This window comes from Sebastes fasciatus, chromosome 3 (assembly GCF_043250625.1).
Source record: "Sebastes fasciatus isolate fSebFas1 chromosome 3, fSebFas1.pri, whole genome shotgun sequence".
In the NCBI taxonomy this organism is placed as follows: Eukaryota; Metazoa; Chordata; class Actinopteri; order Perciformes; family Sebastidae; genus Sebastes; species Sebastes fasciatus.
The window spans coordinates 29,457,574-29,485,007 of NC_133797.1; the positions used below are offsets into that span (position 1 = coordinate 29,457,574).

Sequence of the window (27,434 nt, forward strand, 5' to 3'; positions counted from 1 at the left end):
AAACCAAACAGTCCAACAACCCATACATAAATAAAAACTAACTATAAAAGGAGCAAAGATGTGCAGCAAATTACTGCAAACTGCTATTCATTTAGGGCTGCACGATGTAAGGAAAATATGTGATATTTGATAACATTGTTGAATATCGCGATAACGATATTACTTGCGATAAATAAACAGATATTAAAGTGTACTCAGTTCCGCCTCTTTCAGTATAATGTTAAAAAACAACAAATTATTGAACAAATTTAACACAAAAGGCACCAATAAAAAAAGAATGATAATTACATTTTAAAGTGCAGTTTTCTACTGATACTCTCTTTCAACTAACTCAAAAAATCCTTGAGTGCAATATATTGCAGTCTTTCCCAATGTGTTTATCGCGCAAGTTGACATCGCGATGACGATAAAAAAACGATATATTGTGCAGCCCTACTATTTTTGTATTCCTACATCTCAAGTATCTGAAATATAAACTGTGGAGTGAATTTTGGATGCACATTTCCTAAAATGATTGAAATAGTTTCAGTCATGAACTGCTGTACATTTCATTATTTAATTGTTAAATACTGTTTTGAAACACCAGATTCAGATGATCTCCTTTATCACACAGTCTATTTGTAATAAGCCACTCTCATTTAACTGCACTCAAGCAACTACCACACGCACGCTCACCCACCTCTGATTTTTACACCTGATTTCCTGTAAAATTGCAACATGCACACCTCACACTGGCTGTAAAAATCGATCCCACCAACTACCTGCTCAGCCACATCCCCGACAGACTGAGGCCTGATCATTCAGCTTCTCTTTCTTTTTATGCTACTTTATAATAAAACAAAACAGCCGAAGTTAAGTAATTAAGTAAAAAAAGGTATATAAACATACTCACAGCTGTTTGTTTTCCTGTTTTTAGCAGGTAGTCCTGCGTACGGGAGCGTCTGTAGACACTCACACCATCTATTCCTGGTAATACTGCAGGCGTGCACACACTCCTCAACCTGTCCGCTCCACACCCAGTGAGCACTAACCATACGTCCCCCTCTGGCAGCTTCATCCCCCTGTCTCCCTCTCTCTCCCTGCCAAAACCCCCCTCTCCTCCCACTCACCCTCCCCTCCCTCCAACCACCTTCTCCTCCTCCTCCTCCTCCTCCTCCTCCATCCTCTGCTGCAGCTGAGGTATTCCCACTGCTCTGATTCTCCTGCTATATGTAGATGTGGATGGTAGAAATAAACTCGGAAAACACACGTTCCTTTTATCCGACAGGGTGATCTTATGTACTGTAACATACACTGCTGCATGTGTGTGTGTGTGTGTGTGTGTGTGTGTGTGTGTGTGTGTGTGTGTGTGTGTGTGAATGAGAGAAGAGAGAGATCCCCGAAGCAACAGAAATCTGCAGTTCTGCATATGCCAAGAGCTTTTAGCCTCTTTCCCTGAGTGCACTCCCGCTTATACGGTGTGTGTTTGTGTTTGTGTGTGTGCATACATGTGCAGGCTCATGCCAGCTCCAATTATACAGCAGCTACCGACCTCTCCAGTCCACATCACTTGGCCGTGCCTGATAACCTACATTTGGTTTCTTCTCGTGCGTTCAGCAGCAGCGCAGAGCGCCCTTTACTGGTCGCCCAGCAGCAGCACCACCACTGTGTTAGTGAATTTGTCTTTGAGCTAAGCGGAGGTGAAAGCGAGCGAGTGACGGATGAGTCAGGTGGGGATTTGTGGTGAAACAGAATAAAAGGCCATTCTCCCTCTCATCCTCTCCTTTGTACTGATGAATTAATCTTTCATTAGCATCCCTTCATCATCAATCATTAAGTCCTCTCTTCTGCCTGTCACCACGCCGCCCGTGCGCTGCCCTCAATTGCCACCCTGACCTTTTTTACTGAGCGTGTGTGATGTACCGTTGACTTCATTTGAATTAGTGACTAATCTATCAATAAAAGTACTTGAAAACTTAAACTTAAGCAACAAAAGCCTCAATGAGTCATGACCCAGATGACTGGTTAATAATAACACTCAGGATACTTACACTACAGAAATGTTAAAGATGATTTAGACTGTGACATCTTACACACTCGTGATTAATCATGACGACAAGCAGAAGGGGATTAATCAATATCTAAAGAAAAAAAGAAAAAAAGTGGTTGCCACGGTGACTAACCTGCCATTGTCCGTCCATGGGGTCGACCAGGTTCAACATATTGTTCTCCAGCACCAGGTACATGTCCTTCCCCTGAACAAACACACACACACACACATTCTTCAGAGCTCATCACAAAAAAAATGCAATCCTTATTTCCTGCAGCTCAAGGTATTTCAAAAAAGTAGTAATTTAAAGGTCAGGTGCTTTCTTTTACTTGACTAAAAAAGTATATTTGCCTCTGTGGTGTGGAATGTGTGCGTGTTCGTGTCTCTAAATAAATGATCAGACCTTAAAAAGAGGGGGACGGGAGATGAAAGGTTATTGAAAGAAGGATGAAGCTCTATCTCTCTCTCTCTCTCTGTTCTGTCGCTTCACATTAAACACAACCACCGTAGAGAGAGGGAAAGACTTTGTAACATTGCTTCACTTTCCTCTCTTCATTCTCCCTTCATCTTTTGACACACATTTCAGGAGACTGTTGCCCTGGCTAACTTCTGTTGCTCTTTAGGTCGCTCACCCTTTGCCTTTTAATTCATCTTCCTGGCTTTCTACAAGCACTCCTCTTCTAGAAACTTGTCACAGTTTATTTTACAGCCAAAACAATACATGATGCGACTACAAATATAGTAGTCAAAAATATGGTAGTAGACAGACATTATTGCACATGAAATATGAAATGTTTGCTATTGTGCAGGAACAAACAAACATAAACAAACATACTATGTGACTACACTCTTTTCCTCACCTCTCCCCAGATGCCCACGGTGTCTCGGATGTCATTCTTGCAGTAGGACAGCTGTCGGATGCAGTTGTTAACGGCGACACTGCTCTTCCCAGGAGCCAAGTCCTCCTCAGCCATTTCCACCCATCCCAGAGAGCGCACTGCAAAACACTGGGAGACACACCAAGACATGATTAGGTCACGATAACTACTTTTGTTGGACGATATACTGTCCCAGAAATAATTGTGAGAATATTATTGTCATTTTAAGCCCATTTTATGCCACTGATATAATGATAATATAATAGCATAATAATGCAAGTACACCCTTTCAAAGAGCAATGAACTTTTCATTCTTAAGAATATTCAGACATTGGAACTGGAATGTGAAAAAAATATTAAAATATTAAAATATTCTAAATTAAAAAACAGAATAAAATAAAATCACACAACCAAAACAATAATTAAAATAGACGCTCAGACTCTGGTAACAAAAATGTGCAATGTCTGCACAATGCCCAAGTCTTATAATGGTAAGGAAAACCCTGGAGTTTATTCTGGCATCATGTTGGCTAAAATGTTGGTGACATTCTTATGTAAACAAACACATGTAAACACATGTAAACACAAAGGGCAATATAGAGGTCAACAAAAATAATCAAGATCATGCCCGTATATCGTACGATAAGACGATAACGTAATTATCGTGACAGGCCTATAGCCATGATACTTATACAGTACATGTTACATATACTGTATAGTACCTACAGACATATCATGACTTTTTCATACTGACCAGCAGGTTTTTGCTTTAGGCTTAAATAAGGCTTAACGGTAATTTTTGCCGTACTTTAACACCATCAACTGGCAGGATCCTGAGGGTAAAGCCAAGCAATTTGAACTCCACAAATACAAAAACATAGATAAACAGACGAGGACATCAAAGCATGTTGGCAGACAAGAAGAGACTGAGAGAGTAGAGAGACCCATCCATCTGCCCTCATCAAGTATTCATTTGATTTCAGCAGTCCATTCAGAAAGTACTTTGCAGACGACAGAAACCCGTGATGAAAGAGGTCAAAGAGGGAGAGACAGACAGCAGATAAGGTGAGTCACTATCACTCTAACCAATGGTATCATGGTTTGTTGTGGGAACATGTACATGTGTGGATCAAATGCTCTTATCAAATAGATGCACATGTACATGCATGAAGTATGTTTGTCTTGTGTGAGTAATAGTAGGACATCTACAGTACCTACTGTTCTTTTTGAACACACAGACTTTCAGCAGGACATACAGTAACATCGTGTCATCAGTGTGGGGATGTTTATACTGCTGATTTGAAGCTGAGTGGGGCAGATGACTGTGTCTCATTTAAGGCTGAAACTAAACCGTTATTTTATTTTATTTCTCGATTAATCTGTTGATTATTTTCTTGATTTATTGATTAGTCGTTTGGTCTTTAAAGTGTCAGAAAATGGTGAAAAATGTTGATCAGTGTTTCCAAAAGCCCAAGATGATGTCCTCAAATGTGATGTTTTGTCCACAACTCAAAGATATTCAGTTTATTTAAGAAAATATTCACATTTAAGAAGCTGGAATCAGAATATCTTGACTTTTTTTCCCCTAAAAAAAATTCACTCAAACCGATTAATCGAATTTATCAAAATAGTTGCCGTCTCATTCACTCACTCACACAGGCAATGTACAAGGATTCATACACATATGCAAACATGGACAGACACACAGCCAACACACAGTTTTCTGTTAATTTGTTTTGTGTGAAACTTTTTATGCTGCCATCTTGGCCAGGACTCCCTTGCAAAAGAGATTTTGAATCTCAAGATATATCCTGGATATCATATCCTGGTAAAATACAGGCTAGATAAAAATAAAAGTCCCAGAATGCCTCCCTCTGCTTTGCAGGAAGTCTGATGAAAGTTGTGTCACAGATCCAGACCAGCAGGTGGTAGCAGCTACATGACGCCAACCAATTTATAAGGAGTGGTAGGTTGTTATACTAATATATTTATGTACTGTTTGTGTACTGCTAGGGCTGGGCAATATGACAATATATACTGTCGAAATGATATAAAAATGTCTATTGTATATATTTTTCTATATTGTTTCTATTGCGATATAGGCTGGACTTATATTTATTTATTTTCACTTTCACTTAAAACTATCAAGTACTTAATTCACACAGGAGTAAACAAAGATAGGCTTTATGACTATTTATTTATTGAATTACCAGAAAACATGCTGTATCGTGATATATATCATTATCGAGATAGGAAATACGTATTGTATATCAGGATAGAGGTTTTTGGACATATCGCCCGGCCCTATGTACTGCAGTTAACTAGTCGGTTTTCTAGACTTTGATAGATAAAAGTTGTTTTTGAGTGAGATCTTGTTTGTTTTTAACTCCTTTAAGAGGTAGAAAAGGGCCCATTCCAATCTTGATACTGCAGTGTTGGCTATTTGCTGGAAGTGTGTGTGTGTTAGGGTGCGCTACAGACCAGATGCCCTGACTGTAGGTCTGTGTTTGTGTCTGGCATTCATCACAATGTCACTGTTGCTAAGGATTGTGAATTTCTGCCAGACCAACACACAGAAGGAAACAGACACTCGACAGCCAAATCAGCAGCACGTCATCGGGCTGAATGTTGGCTTTAAACTTTAATCTGTAATGCTTTTGATCTATTCAGCCACACACACACACACACACACACCGTGGGATGTATTCTAGCCTTCCTGCAATCTGCTGCAGTTTGTGACAATAACTCTGTAGCAGATCAGATAAATAATTAATCAATTTTTCTGTTTAATTAGTTGGATTCTTAATTAATTTATACATTGCACTGACATTTTCTGGTATCAGCTGAATGGGCATGGCATTCTACTGACTAATATGTTTTATTGAGCCCAACTCCTTGATTAAAAACTGCAAATGTCTCATTTGAATCTCAGCTGTGAATGTTAAAGAGGCCTTGGTAATTGATGCACCAATGTGCAGCATTGATCTGTAATTCTCGATTTCACCACCTGGAGGCAGTATTGTTTAGATATCTTCACTCAGATGAGAAAAGAGCCGCCACCATGATCAACATAAACACCACAACCAGCGGTAAACAAACAGGCTCAGGACATAAACAGACTGAAAACATACAAACAGAATCATTTCAAGGTAGGAAGCCATGTGTGCTGGGAATGTTGATTATATTCTACAGTTTTTAACACTAGGATTAGATAACTCATAAATATAAGTAACTTTAGAATCTGAAAAAGATGACATTAGACAGGTGGAGGTATTCTGCCAGCCACACTAACATATTTATAGTTTTTTAAAGTTTACATAAAGACAACACAAAGAAATCACAATGCAAAAGGCTACTTGTTTGACACAAAAAAATCTAAAATTAACCTTTATCTAGCATTTAGAACTTTAAAAAAGGTACTGCAGCATATTGAGCATATTTTGTTATGCTAAATGCAGTACCTGTGAGGGTTTCTGGGCAATATTTGTCACTGTTTTGTGTTGTTAATTGATTTTCGATAATAAATATATACATATATTTGCATAAAGCAAGCATATTTGCCCACTCCCATGTTGATAAGAGTATTAAATACTTGACAAATCTCCCTTTTAAGTACATTTTGAACAGATAAAAAAAATTTGAGATTAATTTGCGATTAATCACGATTAACTACGGACACACGGATATATTACAATAGCTTCAGAACAATGTGAATTACGACTTAATCTGTATTTAGATTATGAAGATAAACATGCATCATGCAGGCTTTGCACTGATATCAAGTTAAGGCAGAGGCTCCTCACCTTTGTTTCTGAGTCACCGTTGACACCGTTGCACTGCTCGTCTTCCACTGATGGACGGTTCCTAAAAAAGGTTAAAAAATGTAGGATGTAGTTATACGATTAGCAGCAGTGAGCTATTACTACCATTGCTACCATTAGCTGCTGTACTAACAAGGTTCCTGCCCTGCTTGTGAAGGCTACAGGCAGTCATTACACTAATAGAGAACATGGAGCCATTTCCTGAGTAGAAGGACTAACATCCTGCTTTGTCTGACCTCATTTAACACTGATTAAATACAAGATTAGAGAAACTAACTAGACAAAACTAGTCGAGAGATGTAGCAAGACAAAGAAAGAAAATGTTTGATTTTTTGTATCTGCTTGTGTGTGTGTGTCTCTGTACAGGTATTTCACCTTAGCTTGAGTGATGCGTAGCGAAGCGTAGCGCCTTCAAAGTCCTTCAGACTGGGGTCAGGGTTCATCGTGGCTGCCTGCAGGTCCTGGTGCAAAGAGGTGACATTATAAGAGAGTGCAAAATAAAACCCATCTTTGGCCAAAAGCCCCATTCACACATGTAACCTGTAACATTGTCTGCTAGAATTGTCTCCTATATGAAGAAAAACTCAGTCAAGTGTGATCCCACAGGACATAACACCTCCAGACAGATACGAGCCTCGTCGTTGTTTTATTTTGAAGTACTTTATAGTTGCGAGGTAATGCAGTTGAAAATGATCCAAATGTTTTCTGAAAACCTTTCATGAATGCAAGAGGATGTCAGATTATTCTAATAACAGACCCCGTGTTCACCTATCGTTTGCCTTTTAGGTTTCATTTTCTGACTGCATAGCTTGTGAATGCAGTTCTGTGCTTTTGGTCCTACTAGAGCTGTGGCAGAAATCTTACTAGGGCGGCACGATTTTTTTGAAAAAATATCTAAGTGTAATTATTTTGACATATTAAATTAATTGATTCTTTAGGGGATCTGTACCAATTAAAGATGTTTTCTTAAGTCTGTAGAATATGATGTGCAGGCCAGCACAATATTTGATTCAAAATGGTATTTTGACACACATTTCACTTTTAACAAATATTGCGATCTCCTCCTCATCCTATGATTTGAAAATTGCAGTAGGCCATATTGCATCAATTGTCCAGCCATAAGTTTTACCAACACACTGCCTGAGCAACAAAAAATCACATTGGCTCCTGTTCTAACACCGATATGTATTACGCATCTGCCATAACATTTCACAGGTTACAGGTCACGTGAGAGAGGGGCTAAAAAGACACAAAGCTAGCAGTAAATATTTCAACCCCACACAGTATATGCCAGCATGCATCCAAGTGCTGGATGGACAAATGGCGTTGGTGTGTTATGTGTAATGGGGCATGCTGCATCAAGGAAAGAAAGTTAACATGTAGCATGTACACAAACTTTTCAGATCTGTGCCAGCAGGAAGGAAAGATGACAATATTTTAGCCAGATAAGTAAAGAAAGAAACAACCTGTTGAGTGTGTTGTTGCAGCTAAATAACAGAGATGTTGTGCATATCAAAATGCTGTGGTTGGTGCAGTTACATTTATGTTGAAGCATCAGCCACACATGCTTTTGCCCAGGCGGTGAATTTCTAGCACATAATGCATAAATGCACACTCTCAAAGAGTGGGTGAGGACAGAGCAAGAACAAGACTCATTGACGTTGAGTGCATTATACTTGCCTTCCACACTTCACTATCAATCTTTCCGCCAAATTCACTCCACACCTGTTTCTATGTACAGTGTTAAAACACACAGGTACACACATTGTGGTGGGGCAAAGATTGGGGGTCAAAGGTAGAGGAGGGGAGCGAGGGAAGAAAGACAGAAGAAGGCTGTTAGCTAACTAGCTCACTCCACACAGAGTGCCTGTTGCAATAAGGAGCAGCTCGGCAAAACATTTCTTAAAAGCTGTCAATCCAAATCTTTTCTCAAATGTTTCTTGCTCCTATTGAACATTCACCTGGCTAATGAGAATCTATTGATTCTTGATTAGTAGAATATGAACAATACAGACACACAGTACAGTCATTTGGACAGTAACACCTTTTCTGGATGATGGCTCTGAAATGGATCTGACGTTCAACTTTAATTTTGACGACAAAAGTCCAATCCAGTTACGTGCCAAGTCAGCAAAAAGATGAGAAAAATATAAGAGCACCATTATAACCAAGATAGAAAGCTACTAAAAAAGAAGTACCAGTTAAGACAAAATATCAATAAAAAAGTCAATAATAAAAAATACTAAAGTATGTCAATTTTAAGTTTTAAAGATAAACATGTAAGTAGACTTTGGGTGCTTTCACACCTGTTTGGTTCGTTTAAAATTAACACAGGTCTGTTTTCCCCGTTAGTAACGGTTCATTTGGGCTGGTGTGAAAGCTGTCAATCGAATCCCGGTGTGAACCAAACGACCGAACTGAGACCGCCTGACTCTGGTGCAGTTCGTTTGTGGTGTGAAAGCAAACGAACAAACCGCAGGATTTTATGAGAGCAGATATGTGACTTTAGCATAATTTCAAAAGCTAAAACTACTAATAAACACATCTGCTGATTGTGAAATCTGTTCAGGAAGCGATCTCTATTTAAGGCCATATATATAAGCACGTCAGCATGTGGATTTTCCCTGATTAATAGGTCAGAGGCTGTTAAACCTGCTGTGCTTGTAGCCGACTCTGTGTGCTTTGTCAGTGTGTGACCGTGATCCCACTATTCTCCGATCAAGCGCGTGTGTGCGCTCACTGACATTCGGACTATGCATTCACACCAGTCATCTAGGAGTGTTAAAGTGCTTCATAAACTTCTGTCAGTCAACGGAATTTGATCACCCCACGTGGGTCCTGATGATTCAGGATGATCATCGCCAAAACTGTCCGATCAACGAGTTATCTGTCAGTCTCTATAACTTCATGTTCACGCCTCTGGTTCGTTTGTAAAAAGAAATCATTGCGAACAGGAACCGGACCAGAACGAAAATTATTTTTTCCCCTTGGTCCAGACCAAATGAACCAAACTACAGTCAGGTATGAAAGCACTCTTAGTGTGATGTTATTAATGTATTGCACTTTAGCCTCAGTGTTTGTTATGTTGCACAATGCACACAGAATTATTGCACAAAAACTGTCTTTGTCCATGAATACACACAATCTGTAGTGAGGACAGAGACCAAACCAAATGAAAACATGTCACTGTCCAAATGCTTGCTGACTGCACTGTGTGCGACACAAGTAGATATACAGTATACTATACAGTAATTTACACAAACATACATATGCTGTAAGTATCATTTTTTTCTATCTGTGCCACACACACATTTACACACAGAGAGAAAGATATCAAGCGCAACTCAATTGGGCTACGGAGCTTAAAGAGAACCAGAAGACTGGCTGGTAACAGAGCAGAAGGGAACAGAACGTGAGAGAGTTTTTAAGTATCCTACCTTGTCCTCATCTTCGAGATGCTGAGAGCGACACTCCGGATCAGGCATCCCCTGTAGAGATGTGGAACGAGGCTGAGGAGAGGAAGAGAGGGTGTATTAAAAAATGACTAGATTTCCATAGTGAGAATCCAGAAGACATCCTTAGTCTGTCTGCCATTTTGGCTCTTGTGTGACCGGCTAACAGTCGCATAGTCTTCAGGTCGGTCACTCCAGATAAATGTGCCACAATGAGATTCTGGCACATCTATCTGTCAACATCAGTCCATTCTCACTGGATCAATATTTTATCTACACCATGCTCCTCTCTATCAATCTCCTTTCCTCTCTCCGTATCCCCCATCATTCTGCATGATTGACTGATTGATTGACTCAGTGTTCCTGTATTCTGCTGCTCGACTGCAGTATTGACGGCCCCCTTTTCTCTGTCTCACTCTCCTTGTTGCATGTTTCTGCCAATCCTCCTCTAACCTCAGTCAGGACTACAGAAACACAGATATACAATCAGACAAATACATTGTTCTGTCTAAAATGACCACATGGAGGCTTCTTACAAAATGTACAGAATACCACAGGAGGTACAATGAAACAGAAAAACAACTTTGAGTTGGTTACTTACAAAGTAGCAGCTGTTGACAAATCCACATGTGGTGACGGTGGGCTCGTGAGTGGGAAGTGGCTCCACTGAGCTGTCAGAGGTGGTGCTGCCCGAACGAGTTGACGCCCTGAAGAAAACCTCCGCCTGGCACGCCTACGTGCATACACACACACACACACACACACACACACACACACACACACACACACATCAGATTCAGGAAGGTAGGATCTATTGTAGGACTATTGTATTAGGGTTCTTTCACAAGCCATAGTCCGTTTGGTGAGTATGAATCAGAGATAAATTGATACTTTTGGTTCATTTTCTATTTAGTCTGGTTCGGTTTCACAGTGCAAAATTAAAGCGGACCAAATAAAAGAAATAAGTTGCTGAGGGGCGTGTACGAAAGCACAAATTTATCTTTTTCATCTCGAGAGCTGCCACTAGTAGGCAAGGAATCCTGGACTTTGATATACTAGTGTGCAAGTCTTTTCATTTTGACTCGGCACTGATCTACTGTGCGTACTAATTCCTTCTCCCCCAGTTTATCTAGAATGACTTTATAAACGTCTCTGTTTTTGTGGACTTTATTTCGCATATTCATTATGTTCTCTTCGGCCCAGATGTCAAGCAAAAATTGGACTTCTGCAGAAGGTTTGATTAAAAGGGACTAAATGTTGGCTTGTGAAAGCGCCCTTAGACTGCATTAGTTTTAGCTAGGTGAACACGTGTTCATAGCACTCTCATATTCATTTTCTGCTCTGTGCAATTTTGTTGATTTACTCTCATCGGAAGCTTCAAATAAACATTTTCATTTTTACAAGCAAGGCATTTCCAGTTGTAATAATGCTGATCATAATGATGAACCGTTCCAAAAATACAATTTAGACTAATAATGAGGATTTTAATTTTCAACTAAATTGCACTCCAGTCTTGAGACAAAATTAGTTAATCATATTTGCCTATTTTACGGCATAGGTAAGTTTGACGTAAGTATTTTTGTGTTAATTAAAATCTGTGACTTCATTATTTTCCCATTGTTCCTCATCCCCCCTATACACTGTGGACAGATCGTCTTCAGACTATACAACTACAGTTTGACCCTGACCACTGCCAGAAAAACCAACAAACTGTTTGTCATCACTTAATACATCTTGGGTGCTCACAGTTAAACAGAACAATTGCAGATGAGACGACAAAAAAAAAAAAAAAGGCAAAATGTATGTGTCTCTCACCTCGTGGTCGGGAGTGGGTGAGGGGCTGAGTGAGCCCAGGGAGTGTTTACGTGGTGTGGAGGCTGTGTGGTCGCCCAAGGCCTGGGTCTCGGTCTGTCCAGGGGGTGCGGGGCGGGTGGCAGGTCTCTCCCACTGGGTGGTGCCTGTAGGAATGTGCCAGTAGTAGATACCGGCCATGTCTGTGATCTTCTTCCATCCTGGAGGCAAGTCAGGGTCTGTCTGGAATGACTGCTCACTCCAGATATCTGGTGAAAAAACACACACACATTTGGATGGTTTATTAATATCAATGAGGAAAAAGTGCAAATTCATTAAACTGACAGACCTCTTATATACTTAACTTATGTATAAACACACCTCTGTGACTGCACACAAACATGAAATATAGATTTTTCTTCCAAATGATCAAATTGGCCTCTGTTAAATGGAAGTTAACCCTCTCACACTCACATACAGAACGATATCAACAGCTGACTGGGATTACCAGCATCTGCTGCAGCTGTCACTTAACACGCCGTGTCTTTCCTCAGACAACAACTGGGTAAAACCTGTTAAGCGCTGTCGTTGTATTTCAAGTTAGATAGAGGTCAAAGAGACTTCTCTAACACTAACACTGAAATCGAAAACAGTGGAGACGGAAAGTATTTCAGGAGGCATCAAAACCAGAAAAATTAGCGGCCGCATCATTTGTACCTTTTCTTTTTCAAGATCAATATGTAAAAGGTCTGCAGTGGTACATTTTTGCTTCCAATAATTCAACCGCCGCTCTGAATTTGACTCCAAGTCTTCTTTTTCTGTACATTGCAGTGCATACGGTATTGCCAGTGATGGCAATGAAAGCATTCACATTGCAAACTGAATTTAAACTGCATGACTCACTTTGACAAAGTGAAACTTCTAGCAGAGTGGGTGATGAAATATTCAGGGTTTTTTTTCATATTTACTTACTATATACATGTGGAATTAACACAATTTATACACAAATCATTATACAACTCCATCTACAACTAGATGAAGGGGAAGGACAATAAATAATAATCTTAAAATCAAATTAATAAATACCTGCACAAACTATTAGGTCTGGCCCTAAAAGGCACGCAGCACTTATTGTAATTCAAAAACCAGAAAACCACTAAGGCTTGATTAATTTAGACGTACTGGCTCATTACGTATGGATTCACATAAAATGTATGTATGTATTCCCTTTCCTAACAGAATACAACAGCAGCATATAGAGCAGATGGCTGTTACCATAATTTATTTGACAGTGATCGAATGTAGGGGAAAGACAGCGTTTACCTTGAAAACACACACAGAGATTACTTATATCCCAGTTTCTTCTCTCACTCTTTCACTACATGGCATCTCATCTGAAACACGCACACGCACACACACACACACACACACACACACACACACAGACACAGACACAGAATATATATAGCATCTTTGTGTGCGTGAAGTTGATGTAGTGGCAGAGGTAGTAAAGATGATACGAAACTGCATGAGGTGGTGTAGCAACTCATAAAGGTGATATAAGCTCCGAGGGACTGGTCAGCTGGTGCTGTGTGTGTGTGTGTGTGTGTGTGTGTGTGTGTGTGTGTGTGTGTGTGTGTGTGTGATTGCACAAAGAGTTCTCAAACTGCTGACCATGCTGATAAAACACAGCCCATGGGCCTGTCGCTACGACAGCAGGCCATATGTCATCATGACGACGTGGTTGGTCCAGATTGAGAAGGAATTCAGTTGAGTTTATTCACAACAGTTAAGATACAAGAACAATCTTAAGACATGATGGAGATATGTCAAATGGGACACCCTGATGAGCTATCTGAAGCTTGAGAATAGGGGCCCAGACACTAAGTGGACAGTTAACATACATTTTAAATACTAACACTTTGTCTAGATTTGAAAGTGGAATTCAGACACGCAGTTACAAGTATTAAAACTTTGGCTTATTTAATGGAACCAAATGTGCACATACGTTCTTGGCAGACAACCCTTTGGGCTTAAGACTGTGCTTTAGAGCAAGGAGCTGTGAAGCAATGCCTTCTGGGAGTTGCAGTCTTTTAATGAGCAAAAGAAATAGGTCAGAGCAAATAAAACTACAACAGAGAGAACCTGAGAGTCTCTATGTGCTGCTGAGTGAGAGGAAAGATGGTGAATGAGAGAATAGGTGCCAGTATGAGATGAACAGACTACTGGATGTAGATTAAATTATGTACATACACAAGAAGAGAGCGAGATATATAATGCCTCCCAAGTTAGCAGTGTCACCCTCTGCAAGCACCGTGGCAAGTGTTGAATAAGAAGGAAAAACACACTTAGGCTGGGAACTGGCGTGAACCTATGCAGCTCGTGGAAATGTGCCACAGTGGAGCTACGTAGCAGTTAGCCTATGAACGCCTCGGTTAGCATGCAGCTCCATGCCAGAGCAGAGTTGAGCAGAGGGGGGAGGGGAGAGCAGTGAGCTTCTGGAGCAAAACACACACACGTTCTCTCTGTCAAACGACACCACACAAACACAAACACCACCACGACCACACTGATACAGCATGCACAGAGCACAGTCTCCTGTGGCAGATATTTAGAGAACGACACAGAGACAAACTTCATCCCTGTGTTGGAAGAGATACACGCACACATATACCCATGCTTGTGCACGCACACACACACATACACTCAGACAGCGTTCAAACTATAAACCCACACTGTAGTTTACAGCCGACTCCCGACAGATGCACCTACCCTCATAATTGACAATCACAATAGCCAGCATGTAGTCTTTCCCCAGCATCATAGTTAGCTAGCTGCCTCTCATACAGCAAAGCCCAGTGCTGTAACCAAACAGAGAATCCCAGACAGAGATAGAAAGAGAGGGAGAGAGAGGACAGATGAGAGAGAGGGGGGACACTGCAAGAGGGGAGGCTGAGAGACCATGACGTGAAAAGGGAGGCAGAGAAGAGAGGGAGAAAATAGTGAAAGAAGGGGGAGTGCAAGCAAGAGCAGAGAGAGAGAGAGAGAGAGAGAGTGGGATAGATGGAGGTTGTGTATCGCCTGCAGCTGAGCTGTGTTTGCTGTTGTTGTCTCTCCTTCCTCTGTCTGAAGCATCAACAACATCAACAGCTCAAATAAGCCTGCCCCTTACTTTCCTGTTCCTCAGAAAAAAACTCACATATAGGCACATGGAAAGACAGAAAAGACATCGTTATCAAATGTCTATGTTTATCACCCTTCTTTCCCACCTTCCCTCTAGTCTCTCTTGGTTGTCCTGGCAACCCCCACATCTTTCATTCAGTATCATACCCAGTGGAGGTGCAACGAGGAAGAGGAGGAGCAGAGAGGAAGGGAGACATACAGTAGGGCTGATGAAGGGAGAAAAAATGGCAAAGAGGAGGACCTCGATAAACTGAGGGTGGAAAGATTTGAGTAAGTGGGTGATAGAAGGAAAGAGAGAAAAAGTAGCTAAACATCTGACTGACAAAAAAACACTGAATCTCGCATGTTGCTCTATGTGCTCATATGAGACGGCAGGCTCCAGCTCGGCTCTGATTGGTTGTTTTCCTTCGGTCTGTGAAATCTTACAGATGCCATTAGGAGCACCGGAGGACACAGAGGCACATGATTTTTTTTCTCAGATTAACTGCCTGGATATAGTGACCGTTTCATAAAAATTACTTTTAATCATATTTGCTCCAATTCTACTCACTGCAGCTTTAAATGACCTTCCTCCACTCAGCTTGTGTAAGTGTGTGTGTGTGTGTGTGTGTGTGTGTGTGTGTGTGTGTGTGTGTGTGATTTGGCTTCTCTGTGTGAAAGCAGTGTCGTATTGGCCCTCTAACCCGCAACATCCACAGAGGAATCTGACACACACCTGGGAAAACAACACAGCTTTGTCAATGAGAGAGAGAGAGAGAGGGGGAGAGGAAGAGCAGTATGAACGACTATTTGTTAGATATCGACAAATTCAACATGAGTGATGCCAGAATCACGATTAGCGACTTTTCAGCAAATCCTCAGAGGACAATACGTCTTAACTAGAAGCTGCAGTACCGCTAACGTCTACTTTTTTGTCCCCCTTCCTTGGCTTATCAATACACGCACATTGATCCACACAAAACATGAGACTATCCCATGAGAGAAGTATCACTTTTGAATAATATTTTAGACGAAGACGAGCAAGAGGAAATCAGGACAAAGAACACACATAATGGAAAATAAATTCTGACAAATTCTGGACAAGCTGCTCCTCAGCATACTTGAAGGGAAATGAAATACACAGATGCTCGAAGCCTTAGATCCAAAAGGGACAGTGAGTCATCAGAGAGCTAGAAGAGAAGCATTCTGGGAGAAAAAAAGCAGCGATGAGGCTCAACAGCTCAGAGAGTGAGAGGATGGTTTACAGCCGAGCTACAGCTCAGAGGTCGGGGGCTGCTGCTCTGGAGGAGATGGATGCGTTTCATATGTCTTACAACAAAAGCGCGAGGCAGAGAGTTTTAAGGACCCAATTAAACTAAACGTCCAGACCTTTACATAACGCTGACAAGGAAGTGCAACGACTTTAACAGACCTTCTGCAGAAGTAGGCAACAAGCTAGTTTAAGAAAGTAGAGGCCCACAACAAGAGGCGATGACTCAGAGGAATTAACTTCACTTTAGTTACAAAATTCATCCCAAAGGTCTGCCTTACTGTATGCACTGTAACATCACACAGTAGAAAAAAACAATAAATATATTCATCCTCAATGCAAGGTAATGATGAATAATTAGACACGTAATCAAGATAGAGCATATTTGTGTTCTCAGAAATGAACAGATTTCAAATAACTGTACAATGACCAAATTTTACATTAACCCCCTGAGGCCTATGATCGCAGGTGATCCCGACTGACTTTACTGTCTTTCAGAGGCTGTAGGAGGTTCACTTGTATAGCTAGTGTGAAGTGAAGGAGTGAATGAAACTACAAAAACCCGAGGAATCCATTGGTACCAACCATGTCATGCCAGCTTGTCGGGAAGGAGGCTAAATAACGCACCAAAGTTAGGCTAAATTTTAGCGAGGAAAAACTGGCATGGCCATTTTCACAGGGGTGTCTTGACCTCTGACCTCAAGATATGTGAATGAAAATGGGTTCTATGGGTACCCACGAGTCTCCCCTTTACAGACGTGCCCACTTTATGATAATCACATGCAGTTTGGGGCAAAAACCATGCAGTTTTTTGCATGCAGTATAAATGTATTATTTTGACCTATTCTAAAAATGATGTGATGATGATTTTGATGATGAATATTTCTGCATACTGGGGTCCCTCAACAGTCTTGGAATGACATAAATTGGATATGACTGGAAATCTGAGATGCTTGTGGATCCAATGAGCCCAATGTGTATTCATGTGTGATGATGTTAGTCCCCATAGAAGCCATTTCATTGTAGTGAGACCATCTTTTGAAATTTGACATTACTGACAATAAGGGGTTTTCTGAGCAGTTTCCAGAACAGAAGTTCTCGCCATCCAAAAAAACAGCCGAAAAATGCAATTCTTGCAGAAATCTCAAAATGTCCAAAGTTTTTGAAACCAAATCACAGCATGGCTTTTTCTATGGTGTTCCTCAAGGTCTTGGTATCTTAATCGATTATTGATCATTTTTATCAATTCTGGAGTGGTAAAAAATTAGCAACAAATCTGTGTAACAAATGGTATCAACCCAAAAATTGCTGCAACAATTTATGAGACATAATAGAGCATGGGAATGGCAACCACAAACTTCTATCACATTCTGATTTATGAGTAGGACTGCTTTTCTTTGATTTATGTGATAGTGAACAGAATATATCGAGGTTCTGTCAAGCAATTTGAAGACATCACATTTTTCAGTATTTTCTTACATTTTATGGATCAAATGACTTCAGATTAATTGAGAATGAAAATAATCGTTAGTTGCAGCCCTATTTTACATCTATACAAATATAGGTATAGGGACAGTTTTTCTGACTGTCTAGACACATAGCATGCCCATCAATGGTTTGGTAAGAATTCATACAAACTGACTTTTAACATGTAACCCTGAACAAAAAATCTGTTATTACAGATTTTGTATTAACTCATGAATAGCCTGCAAGCCCTTCTCACACACACACACATGCATAGGATGCAGCTGATATAGCCATGAACTACCCATGAGGTTACAAGGGCACTTCCTGTCCCAGCCAGAGGGATTCTGGGAGATTAACTGGAGGCTGGAGTGTTTGTTATTGTGTTCCAGCAATGTCTGAGTTCTGCATACACACACGTACACACACATACTTGGTCACCATAAATGGAAACATGTCATCAGCAGAAAGGGATGGTGAAACCACCACATAGCACACAGGAGAAAAACAAACACACACACCAGAGTAGCTGGCACACACACTCACATGAAAACTATGCCAAACATCAGTAAATGTCAGTGGCTGTGTGAAGTTTACTTTTTGCAGCATGTTTTGAGTGTGTTAGTACCTGTCTCCTCGGGGGAGTTGCTCTCCTGGGACAGTGTGGTCCAACTCAACTCTTCGTCACTGGGGTTCAGATTCTGGATGCGGTTCAAAGCACAGTCTGTCTTTGCCCCAGTCCTTCTGTCCTTCTTCGTCTCTGGGGAGGAGGAGGAAGAGGAGGAGCCAGAGGCCACAGAGAGCAGGGGCGTGTCCTCTGGGCTGGCTTGCTTAGGCAGGGAGGGAGGAGGAGGCACCGGAGAGTCCTTGCCTGATTTGAGGAGCTTGAGGTTGGAGTGGAGGTCAGAGATGAGTTCCAGGCCTGAAGAAACTTTATGGTTCTTCACAGGAGACTCACTTTGTATCATCAGTAAAGGCTTCTTCTCCTCGTCTTCCTGCTCATCCAAAGCCACCTCATCTCCATCTTCCTCAATCTTCATCTTTGACAACATCTCCTTCTCAGACAGAATGCTGATGTCATCGCTCTCCTCCGTATCAATGTTCAAGTCAAAGCCCGAATCTGTTGTGTTGCCGTTCAGTTTGAGCTCCACAGTCGTGTTAATGTTGCAGTCCATGTCTGATTCAGTTTTCTGCTCGGGCTCTGCGTCACTGTTAGTGTCTGATTGCAGTTCAACGTCTAGCTCAATGACATCATCCTCTCGGTCATTATTGGTGTGACTGTCGTCGTCCTCAGCTGTGTTGACGTTGAGGTCATCTGCTGTAGTTTGGGACTCCAAGTCCGTCGATTCAGGGCCGGTTGTGTTTTTGTTGTGATCCTGACCGGCTTTACGAAGCTGGTTCATTCCGTTCTTGGCTAGTTTGGGATTGTTGGGGGTCGAAGACTGTGATGGGGATGATGGGGATGATGAAGATGGCGCTGCTTCTCCGAGGCCCATGGCAGTCTGGATATTGGTGAGAGCATACTTTTTGCGACACTTGGGAGGCGTGGCGGAGCCCTGCTTGATGACATCACTGCTCAGCAGCTGGTTGTGTGAGGAGCGTAGGCTGAGTGAGGTGGGGGGCGTGGCAGCGGGGCCGTTACGATTGGTCACATCTACTGACATCATCGTGGCACAAGACAGATCACCTGAAAGAGGAAGAGTGGGGGAACAGGAAATGAATACATTTAAATCCACACATGCGTTAACATGAACATAATATACTGTAGGAATTAGCTTTCAGAGAGGGTTTCTCATTGCTTAGTTACTACTGCGATTTGCTTTTTAACAGCTATGTAAAGACAGGTGCTGTATATTGTGGTTCCAATAAACAAATAACATTCTTGCATTAGCAAACAGTGTAAAAGAGAACAGACCATATTCACTTGAAAACATAAATACAATATTATGTTAAGTTAAAAATATAACCAATAAAGACAGATTTTTTTACAAATACTGTACATGTGTGCAAATATTCATTAGTGGCTCACTACATGAGGAGAATTACAGAAAAGATGTACAAGTTTACAATCATTAAAAGGTGCAAAAGCCTAAGGAAAGAAACAGCCAGGCATGCAAAATAAGTGTTTATTATAAATATTTAAACTGAATTGAAAAAAATGCTTCAATAGTAGATTAACAATGATGGGGCTGGGGCTGTTTTTCTTGTGGTTTGCATAATCATAGAAATGTAATTAATCATACCAGAGCTTTAATTGGACACTCAAGTCTACTGAATGCATTAAAACATCCTTAAAAGGTCTGGTGATATTCTGTAGTTTTCCTATTGTCAACAAATCCCATGAAAAGACCAAAAAAAACAATTACCAACAAGTATTAGCTGTGTAGCCAAAGCCTGATGCCATATATAGTAGTGTTTTCCTCCTGGTTCTGCAAATACTTACTAGCGCACAGCTGGAAATAGTACCCAACAAATACACGAGTTATCCTGTTTGAGTAATGCTTGCTAAAAACTACAGTGCCCAGTTGTTTTAGGAGAACCATACACAGGGTAGGGAAGCTAAAATGTATTGAGAGAAGGACTAGTGCAGGGTTGATTTTGGCCTTTTCATTTGTTGACAATAACAAAAATACAGACTACTGACAGGCTTATATTTTACATTCCTGAGAGATTTTACTGCAGAGCAGGGATGGGGAACCACTCAGCATGAGCAGGTGTGAGTATGGAGGCTTTCATTCCAACCGAACGCTGAACACAGCATGCGTGTGTGTTTGTGTGTGTGTGTTGTACCTGACAGGAGGTCAGTCATAGACCGGCGCTGGTCACGGTTCAGGGTTCAGTAGACTCAGCTGCAGATCTGAAGACCACAGAGGAGAAAAAAAGTGAAATAATGATCAGAAGAAGAAGAATGCAAAGAATCCTGAGTTCCTCGGAGACCACATTCATCCATGAAGAACCCAACTACAGCTGGTTTCTATGGAGACAACATAACACTGTATGGCAGTGAAGGGACTCCAAACACCATAATAAAGAGGCTTTCAAGAATCATATACAGAGAAGTAATCAATTCAATTCAATCAAAATATACTGTATATACTACATACAGTATACGGTATATATATATAAAACAAATGGAGGGGTCACGACACATAGAAAGGTGTTGCCTACCTGGATATGATATTATGGCTTCGTACTATCGTTCAACTTCTTTTGTGTGAATAAACAGTAGTATTTATATCTTCGGATGCACTGAGTAGTAATTTATGTCATCACTTTCTGGGAGCCTCCTTGCCGGTAGGAGACGTGTAACCATGGTAACCCCTGCCAACCTCATGAGACCAAAACAACGGTTTGTGAGAATCAAAGTCTGATCTAATTTAAAACATATATAATACGCATAGCAAAGTGAAATATTACGCTTAGAGTTAAATTGAACTTTATTGATGTTACAGAGCTGTCCGTCAACGTCTGTTATGAATTTTGTCGTCACTACCACATTGCATTTTGGAATATTTATGCCACCGTAGTGTCCAGCGTTGCATACTGTAATATTTCACCGCAAATAGTATGCAATTCACGTACTATTGGTTTCATACTAAGGTGTCAGACAAACTAAAAAATCTCAAATACTGTGTTAGCATACTAAATAACATGTTAGTATGGAATTTCGGACGCAAACTCTGTGTATAGTAAAACAACAATAAGGCTCCAATTTGGCGCGGAAGTGGTCCACCTTAGATTTAGATATGCTCTGCTTTAGTTGTTTCAAAGTAAAGGAGAATTTATAATGGCTTTTACTGTGAAGGATTTACAGGAAGTGTTATTGAGCTATATTCACTGAGGTTAACTTAGCATCCTCAGAAAGCTTAATTGTTTTTTAAAAAATGCTCTAAAATGATCTAAATACCACACCATTACCATGTCTGAATACCATCCCATATATATGGACAACACTAGTAGCAATGCTTGTAATGAAAGCAGCTATATGTTCAGTTATGACAGGAAGAACAACAATTTCTGAAAGCTCGGAGGGTTTACAAGAGTCTATTTTTATGTTAAAAACATGCCAACTTGAAAGAAGCCCTTTTACAGTTGCTACTTACCAGAGAACTAAGGATTGTGGGAAAGTCCAGGATGTAGCGCGTCCATACTGGTAGTCAGTGGTTCTCTCTTCATCCAATCACGAGGGCTTCACTGAAGCAGCAGTGTCCTGAGGGAGAGACAAACATAAAACAGGATTAATGAGAGCGAGAAAGAGGGAGGGGTGAACAGAGAGAGAAAGAGGACTGCAGGACACCAGAGGGACAAATAATAAAGACACATCTATTATTCATGACCTCGATCAAACATTAATACTCAAGGTGTGTGTGTGTGTGCGTGTGTGTGTGTGTGTGTGTGTGTGTGTGTGTGTGTGTGTGTGTGTGTGTGTGTGTGTCGGTGTGTGTGTGTGAACATAAGGCTCATTTTGTATAGAGCTCATATTTCTTTCTTTGGTGCAGTCTTGCCAACCCTTCGCTGACTGGAACCATCATAAACTTAATGCCACAGGAGACTTGTAAACCCCCCCTACACTCCAACAACCAACACACACACACACATTACTGCATAATGCAGTCAAGACTTGTGGACAGTTCTCACCAACACACAACCGCTATGAGTAGTGGAGAAATGATAATAAGCATAGTTATAGAATAAACCATAAAATTCCACTTATCCCTGGCCGAGGGGCTGGAAAAACACCTGGAATGATTTTGAGGAATAAAATTGTAACTTCTTGCTGAAAGAAATGTTATCCCATCACATGGAAAACCTAAAGACTCCACCGGCACCGGCCGTGTCACAGTAGCCCGTCGAGAAGGAGGCCAAACAACGCTCCAAACCGACGATACATAGCTCAAATAGCTTAAGTATCAGCCGACAACATAGAAAAGAGATCATTCCAAATTACTAGTAATTAATCCACCTCATTTTAAGATCTAATCAATTACAATCACACAATCCCTTGCACCACAGCTGCAGCTGCGAAGGCAAAAGTGTGCTGATGATTGCAAGAACATTCAGACATTAAAGTGCTTGATGATCAAACTGTCATCAGGGTTTGTAATCAGGCAAATCCTCAATTGGCAATAGCAGTCAGTGTTTTTGGCCCAGACACTGAAACTGATCAGGGTGTTGTTTTAAATGCAGCCATTTGGAGATTTACCCTCCACTAAATCCTCTCATTTGGCTTCATAATAACAGAATTCACCGCAGATTCTACAAAAAAAGTCCTCAACTCCCAGCATAAGGACTAAACCACTGCTACTTTTTTCCTTTCATCTTTATCTTTTCAGCTTTTCCTTTAATGACCTATCTTAAGCCTATGACAAATTTCATTAATTTTTCAGTCTTAAATGTCAATGAACAGACTGATCAGCACACACAACTGACTTTTGCAAATTTTCAGAGGCGTCTTGTGCTGGTGCATACATACAGCTGCTGTCTTTGACAAACACAGCACGTGCTTTCCACATGATTTGGCCTTCATATATATATATATATATATATATATATATATATATATATATATATATATATATATATATATTACCATAGGGCTTGCAGCAGTTGTGGTGTGTGTTGTGATTCATTTAAAAAAAAGAAGGAGAAGAAATTAAACGCATGAACTGAGAATGGAGTTCTAGTCAGTGGACAGAACGGCAAAGAAAAGCATTTTAATCCCTAATCTATCATGCTAACTGTAGTACTTTGTGTCAGCTGTTGCTTTCCGGACTGTCTGAAGGAGAGTTAGTGATTTATAGTTTGTCACCCTCAATAAGTAAGGCAGCAATAATGTTGCTATGTAATTAGCCTTGCTCTATATTTTTGGGCATTTTGCATGCTTCATCACAAAGTGGAATGCAGTTAATCAATCTGTTGCATAAAATGAGCAAACATAGTATAAACTATTGTTGATCACTATAAATGCCATTGAAAGTAAATATTATCAGGTCAGAAACTCTAAGAAAACATTTTCAAGCCTGTGGGCAAACAGCAACATCAGGCCATGTGTTTTGCTCAAGATGTGGACATTCTGGGCTACTGTAGAAACATGGCGGAGCAACATGGCGGACTCCGTGAAGAGGACCTGCTCCCAATGTAGACATGAAGGGCTCATTCTAAGCAAAAAAAAAACACAGTGACTCTTAGTTTCTGGTGATTATACACTAATGAAAACATAGTTATGAATATTATATTCCATTTCTGCTAATAGATCCCACGAAATACTTCACACTGGCCCTTTAAAAGCAACAAAAGAAACAACAAACATAGTGTTTTTCTTCCCAACTTGCAAAAATGTCCACTTAAGATACAATTAATAACAATGATTCTCCAGGTTTACATAACCTTTATATTTTTTACAGGTTTATGTAACGACTCAAAGTTATGAATAGTGCATAGTTCTGGTGGCAAGTCTATCCAACATATTGAAGAACACTTGATCTGCGACAACAACAGTCAGTTACACTGAGCCAATACTGTTTACTGACATAATAGACCAACGACATCTGGTTTGTCTGACAACACTAGGTGTTACACTGACTGTCGTAAAAAAGGTAAACCATCTGAAGAGCAGCTGTATAATTTTGACCTCAAACCAGCTGTGTGTACTGTAATGTATTTTCTCTAATACTTTAAGCAGTGGCTACAAGAGAGAGATATCATGTCAGTCTGTCAGTCTTAAGGAATCACTGATGTTGTGAAAAAGCACAAGTGAAAGGAACACACAAAAAAGACAAATATAAAAAAAGAAATAAGTACCTAAAGCGTTCAGGTACAAAAACTGCTAAGGACTGAGGCGAGGAAAGAGGGATGATGTATAAAGTGATTCAGAAAATAGCAATACAAATGTTGCATTAAAATTAAATGGCATGCTGCTCGGTTCCTTGAATCCTGCTACAACAAGTCTGCATACCTTGGAACATGTGTGTGTGTGTGTGCGAGACTATCTGTATGAAGGGGTGTCTACACTATAAACTTATGAATCATTTCCCATGAAATGTGTCTGCTGACTTGGCATACAGGTTGGATGTGGTATGTGTAATCGAGGTCTACCACCCTTCCCTTAGAACAAGACTCATTGCAAGTGATAAGGGTGTTTAAGGATGTTCACAGCCATATTAAGTAAACCGTATATGGAATCGTAGCGCTTTTTATACACAGTCCCCCATTGATACCAAACATATACAGTAGATAAAGCTAATGAAGAGGGTTTTTGGGAGGGCAGACATTAACATCAGGTCAAGTCAGTCACAAGTCACACAGTCCTCAATTTATCTAAGCATGTGTTTCAATCACTGAGGTCCAAACTGAAAACAAAAAGACCCCTAAAACATGCAGTAGGTGGCAATGGCTTCAGTACAAGCCTGGCAGAGCATAACTAGAAGAAAAAAAAACAACTGTTTACTTTAAGCAGGGCTGGGCGATATGAAGAAAATCAGATATCACAATATTTTCAACCTAATATATATCAATATTGCAATGATATTGTAGGGTTGACTATTGGTGCTTTCACAAAATATTTAAACAGTGAGATTTTTGATAAATAATCATCAGTAATGTGGATATAATGACTAAGTGGGTAAAGGCAAATAATAGAACAGCTAGAAACCATAGATATAAAATAGTAGATGTGACATGTTGTAATGACTAGTCATTCCAGGAAGGAACCATATGCCGGCCATCTTACCTGGGTCCAGTTTTAAACTCGCTGTAATTAGAACCTATGGTGTAAGAGGCTCATGTTGTCCTTATAATCCTTGTATTTTTCTACCAATACTGTTTCTTTATTCAAAGTAATGAGTGTAAGACAACTGTGTCGGTCTAAAATGAACCAATAAAACAAAGATTTTGGTAGAATTTTGATTATTATAGCTCCAGGAGAACAAATCATGCTTTCAATCAAGAAGATAATCTTGTGTGCATTTATACTGCAGACAATGATTTTATTTTTTCAATTTTGCCTGAACTTAATATGTAAAAAAATTTATGATATGTTATGATGTAATGTCACATCTACTGTTTTATATCTATGGCTAGAACAGCCTGGTATGTTCAGAAATTTACATCACATTACTGTAATGCAGCCTTGAAAACCAGGAAAAGAGAACACTTATGCCATATTACGATATCCAAAATCTAAGATGATATCTAGTCTCATAATACAGTATCAATATATTGCCCAGCCCTAATTTCAAGTTATTTTGTGAGTGATATACAGAGTGAATGGGCCTACATTATTCAACGGGCAACTACCTTACCCAAAATGTAACTTGACCGCGGACAGTTCGGTAAGATATTTGGGAGTGTTATGCAACCCCAACCGAGGCAGTTCAGACTTTGTTTAGCTCCCACTGAAGTCACAACAGTCTTTTAAACAACTTTTTTCACATATGCAGTAGTAGTGCCCTTCAAAGTTACCACTTTAACCTCAGTGATTGTTTCATTGCAAGTCCAGTGTGCTGGAGTAGAGCCAAAACAACAAAAATGTGTCGCCGTCCAAACACTAACTACAGACTGCTCTGAAGTTGCCATGACATTTCTTCTTCCTACGGACACATGTAAAATGTAAAGTTTTTACACTTGGGTGGAGCTTCAGTTCAGCAGCAGCAAGTATGCACTAAAACTAACTTTCAATACCGACACCATCTGGATATGGCCTCAAATTGGATGGGATGACAGTGATCGTAGTGCCGGTTTTGGGCCTCAGCAGCCATGAAGGGCTCCCTGCAGTCCTCTGCGGCGGACGAGGGGGTCTACTTGGCATAATTACAGGGCCCCTCTGTGGGCAGGGCAGCATTGGCACTGACAAAACACATAGACAAACACTCATTCACAAACACACACACACACACACATCAATAGTAAATATGAGGGTGGTGAATCTTCCACATGGACTCGCATGTAAACAGTTAAATGCACAGACAGACTGACCCACTATGTTAAAGACACTTAGAGCAACACAGACAGAAAAAAACATACATGGGGACGGTGGGTAATCAGATCTAGGATGTGTCACAGCACGACAGTGACCTTTGACTCCTGACCCACTGGCCAACCCACCGAATGTGTGTTGTTGCATGTGTGTGTTGTTAGTGTGGCATAGTGTTAGGTATGTTGGGGGGTCTGGCTCCACCGAGAATGAAGGGAGCAGCTGCAAACACTCCACCTCTCTCGCTTTCTTTTTTACGTGTGTACTGTGTGTAACCACCGCCGTTTACCAGACCCTGGACTGAGCGAGGCCGAGACGAATTGCTTTTAAATTCATATGCCAAGTGGATGCCTGCCAACAGTTTGATAGGCCTCTCATCCCTCCTTCCTGCCCTTCCCTCTCAAGGTTTCTCGCCATTCGCAGTTCCTCTGCTAATCCCACTTGACTTTTACCTCTTTCCTTTATCCCATTTTCTTGCCCATTTCCTCTCCCCTTCCTCTTCCTCTCCTAGCCTCCACTACATTCATCTTCTACCTCTGCCCCTCTACCCCCACCGTTTCCTTTGTCTAGAAGAGAATTGCTGTCTTTTCTCATTA

The 27,434-nt window shown here is 40.6% G+C and overlaps 1 protein-coding gene across 1 annotated transcript in view; it reads right to left on the minus strand.

Moving 5' to 3' along the window:
• Nucleotides 1–26,559, minus strand: part of LOC141765397 (amyloid beta precursor protein binding family B member 2-like) — a 39,993-nt gene extending 13,434 nt beyond the window's left edge. The window contains exons 1-12 of the mRNA XM_074631451.1: nt 26,538–26,559; nt 21,971–22,077; nt 20,658–20,724; nt 18,496–19,554; nt 11,996–12,240; nt 10,782–10,913; nt 10,166–10,237; nt 8,409–8,459; nt 7,104–7,189; nt 6,711–6,771; nt 2,890–3,036; nt 2,163–2,234 (exon numbers count right to left, since the gene is read on the minus strand). Of these exons, the coding sequence (XP_074487552.1) occupies nt 2,163–2,234; nt 2,890–3,036; nt 6,711–6,771; nt 7,104–7,189; nt 8,409–8,459; nt 10,166–10,237; nt 10,782–10,913; nt 11,996–12,240; nt 18,496–19,554; nt 20,658–20,676 (1,944 nt within the window). The 5' untranslated portion in view covers nt 20,677–20,724; nt 21,971–22,077; nt 26,538–26,559. The remainder of the gene's footprint in view (nt 1–2,162; nt 2,235–2,889; nt 3,037–6,710; nt 6,772–7,103; nt 7,190–8,408; nt 8,460–10,165; nt 10,238–10,781; nt 10,914–11,995; nt 12,241–18,495; nt 19,555–20,657; nt 20,725–21,970; nt 22,078–26,537) is intronic.
• Between the last annotated feature and the right edge of the window lie 875 nt (nt 26,560–27,434).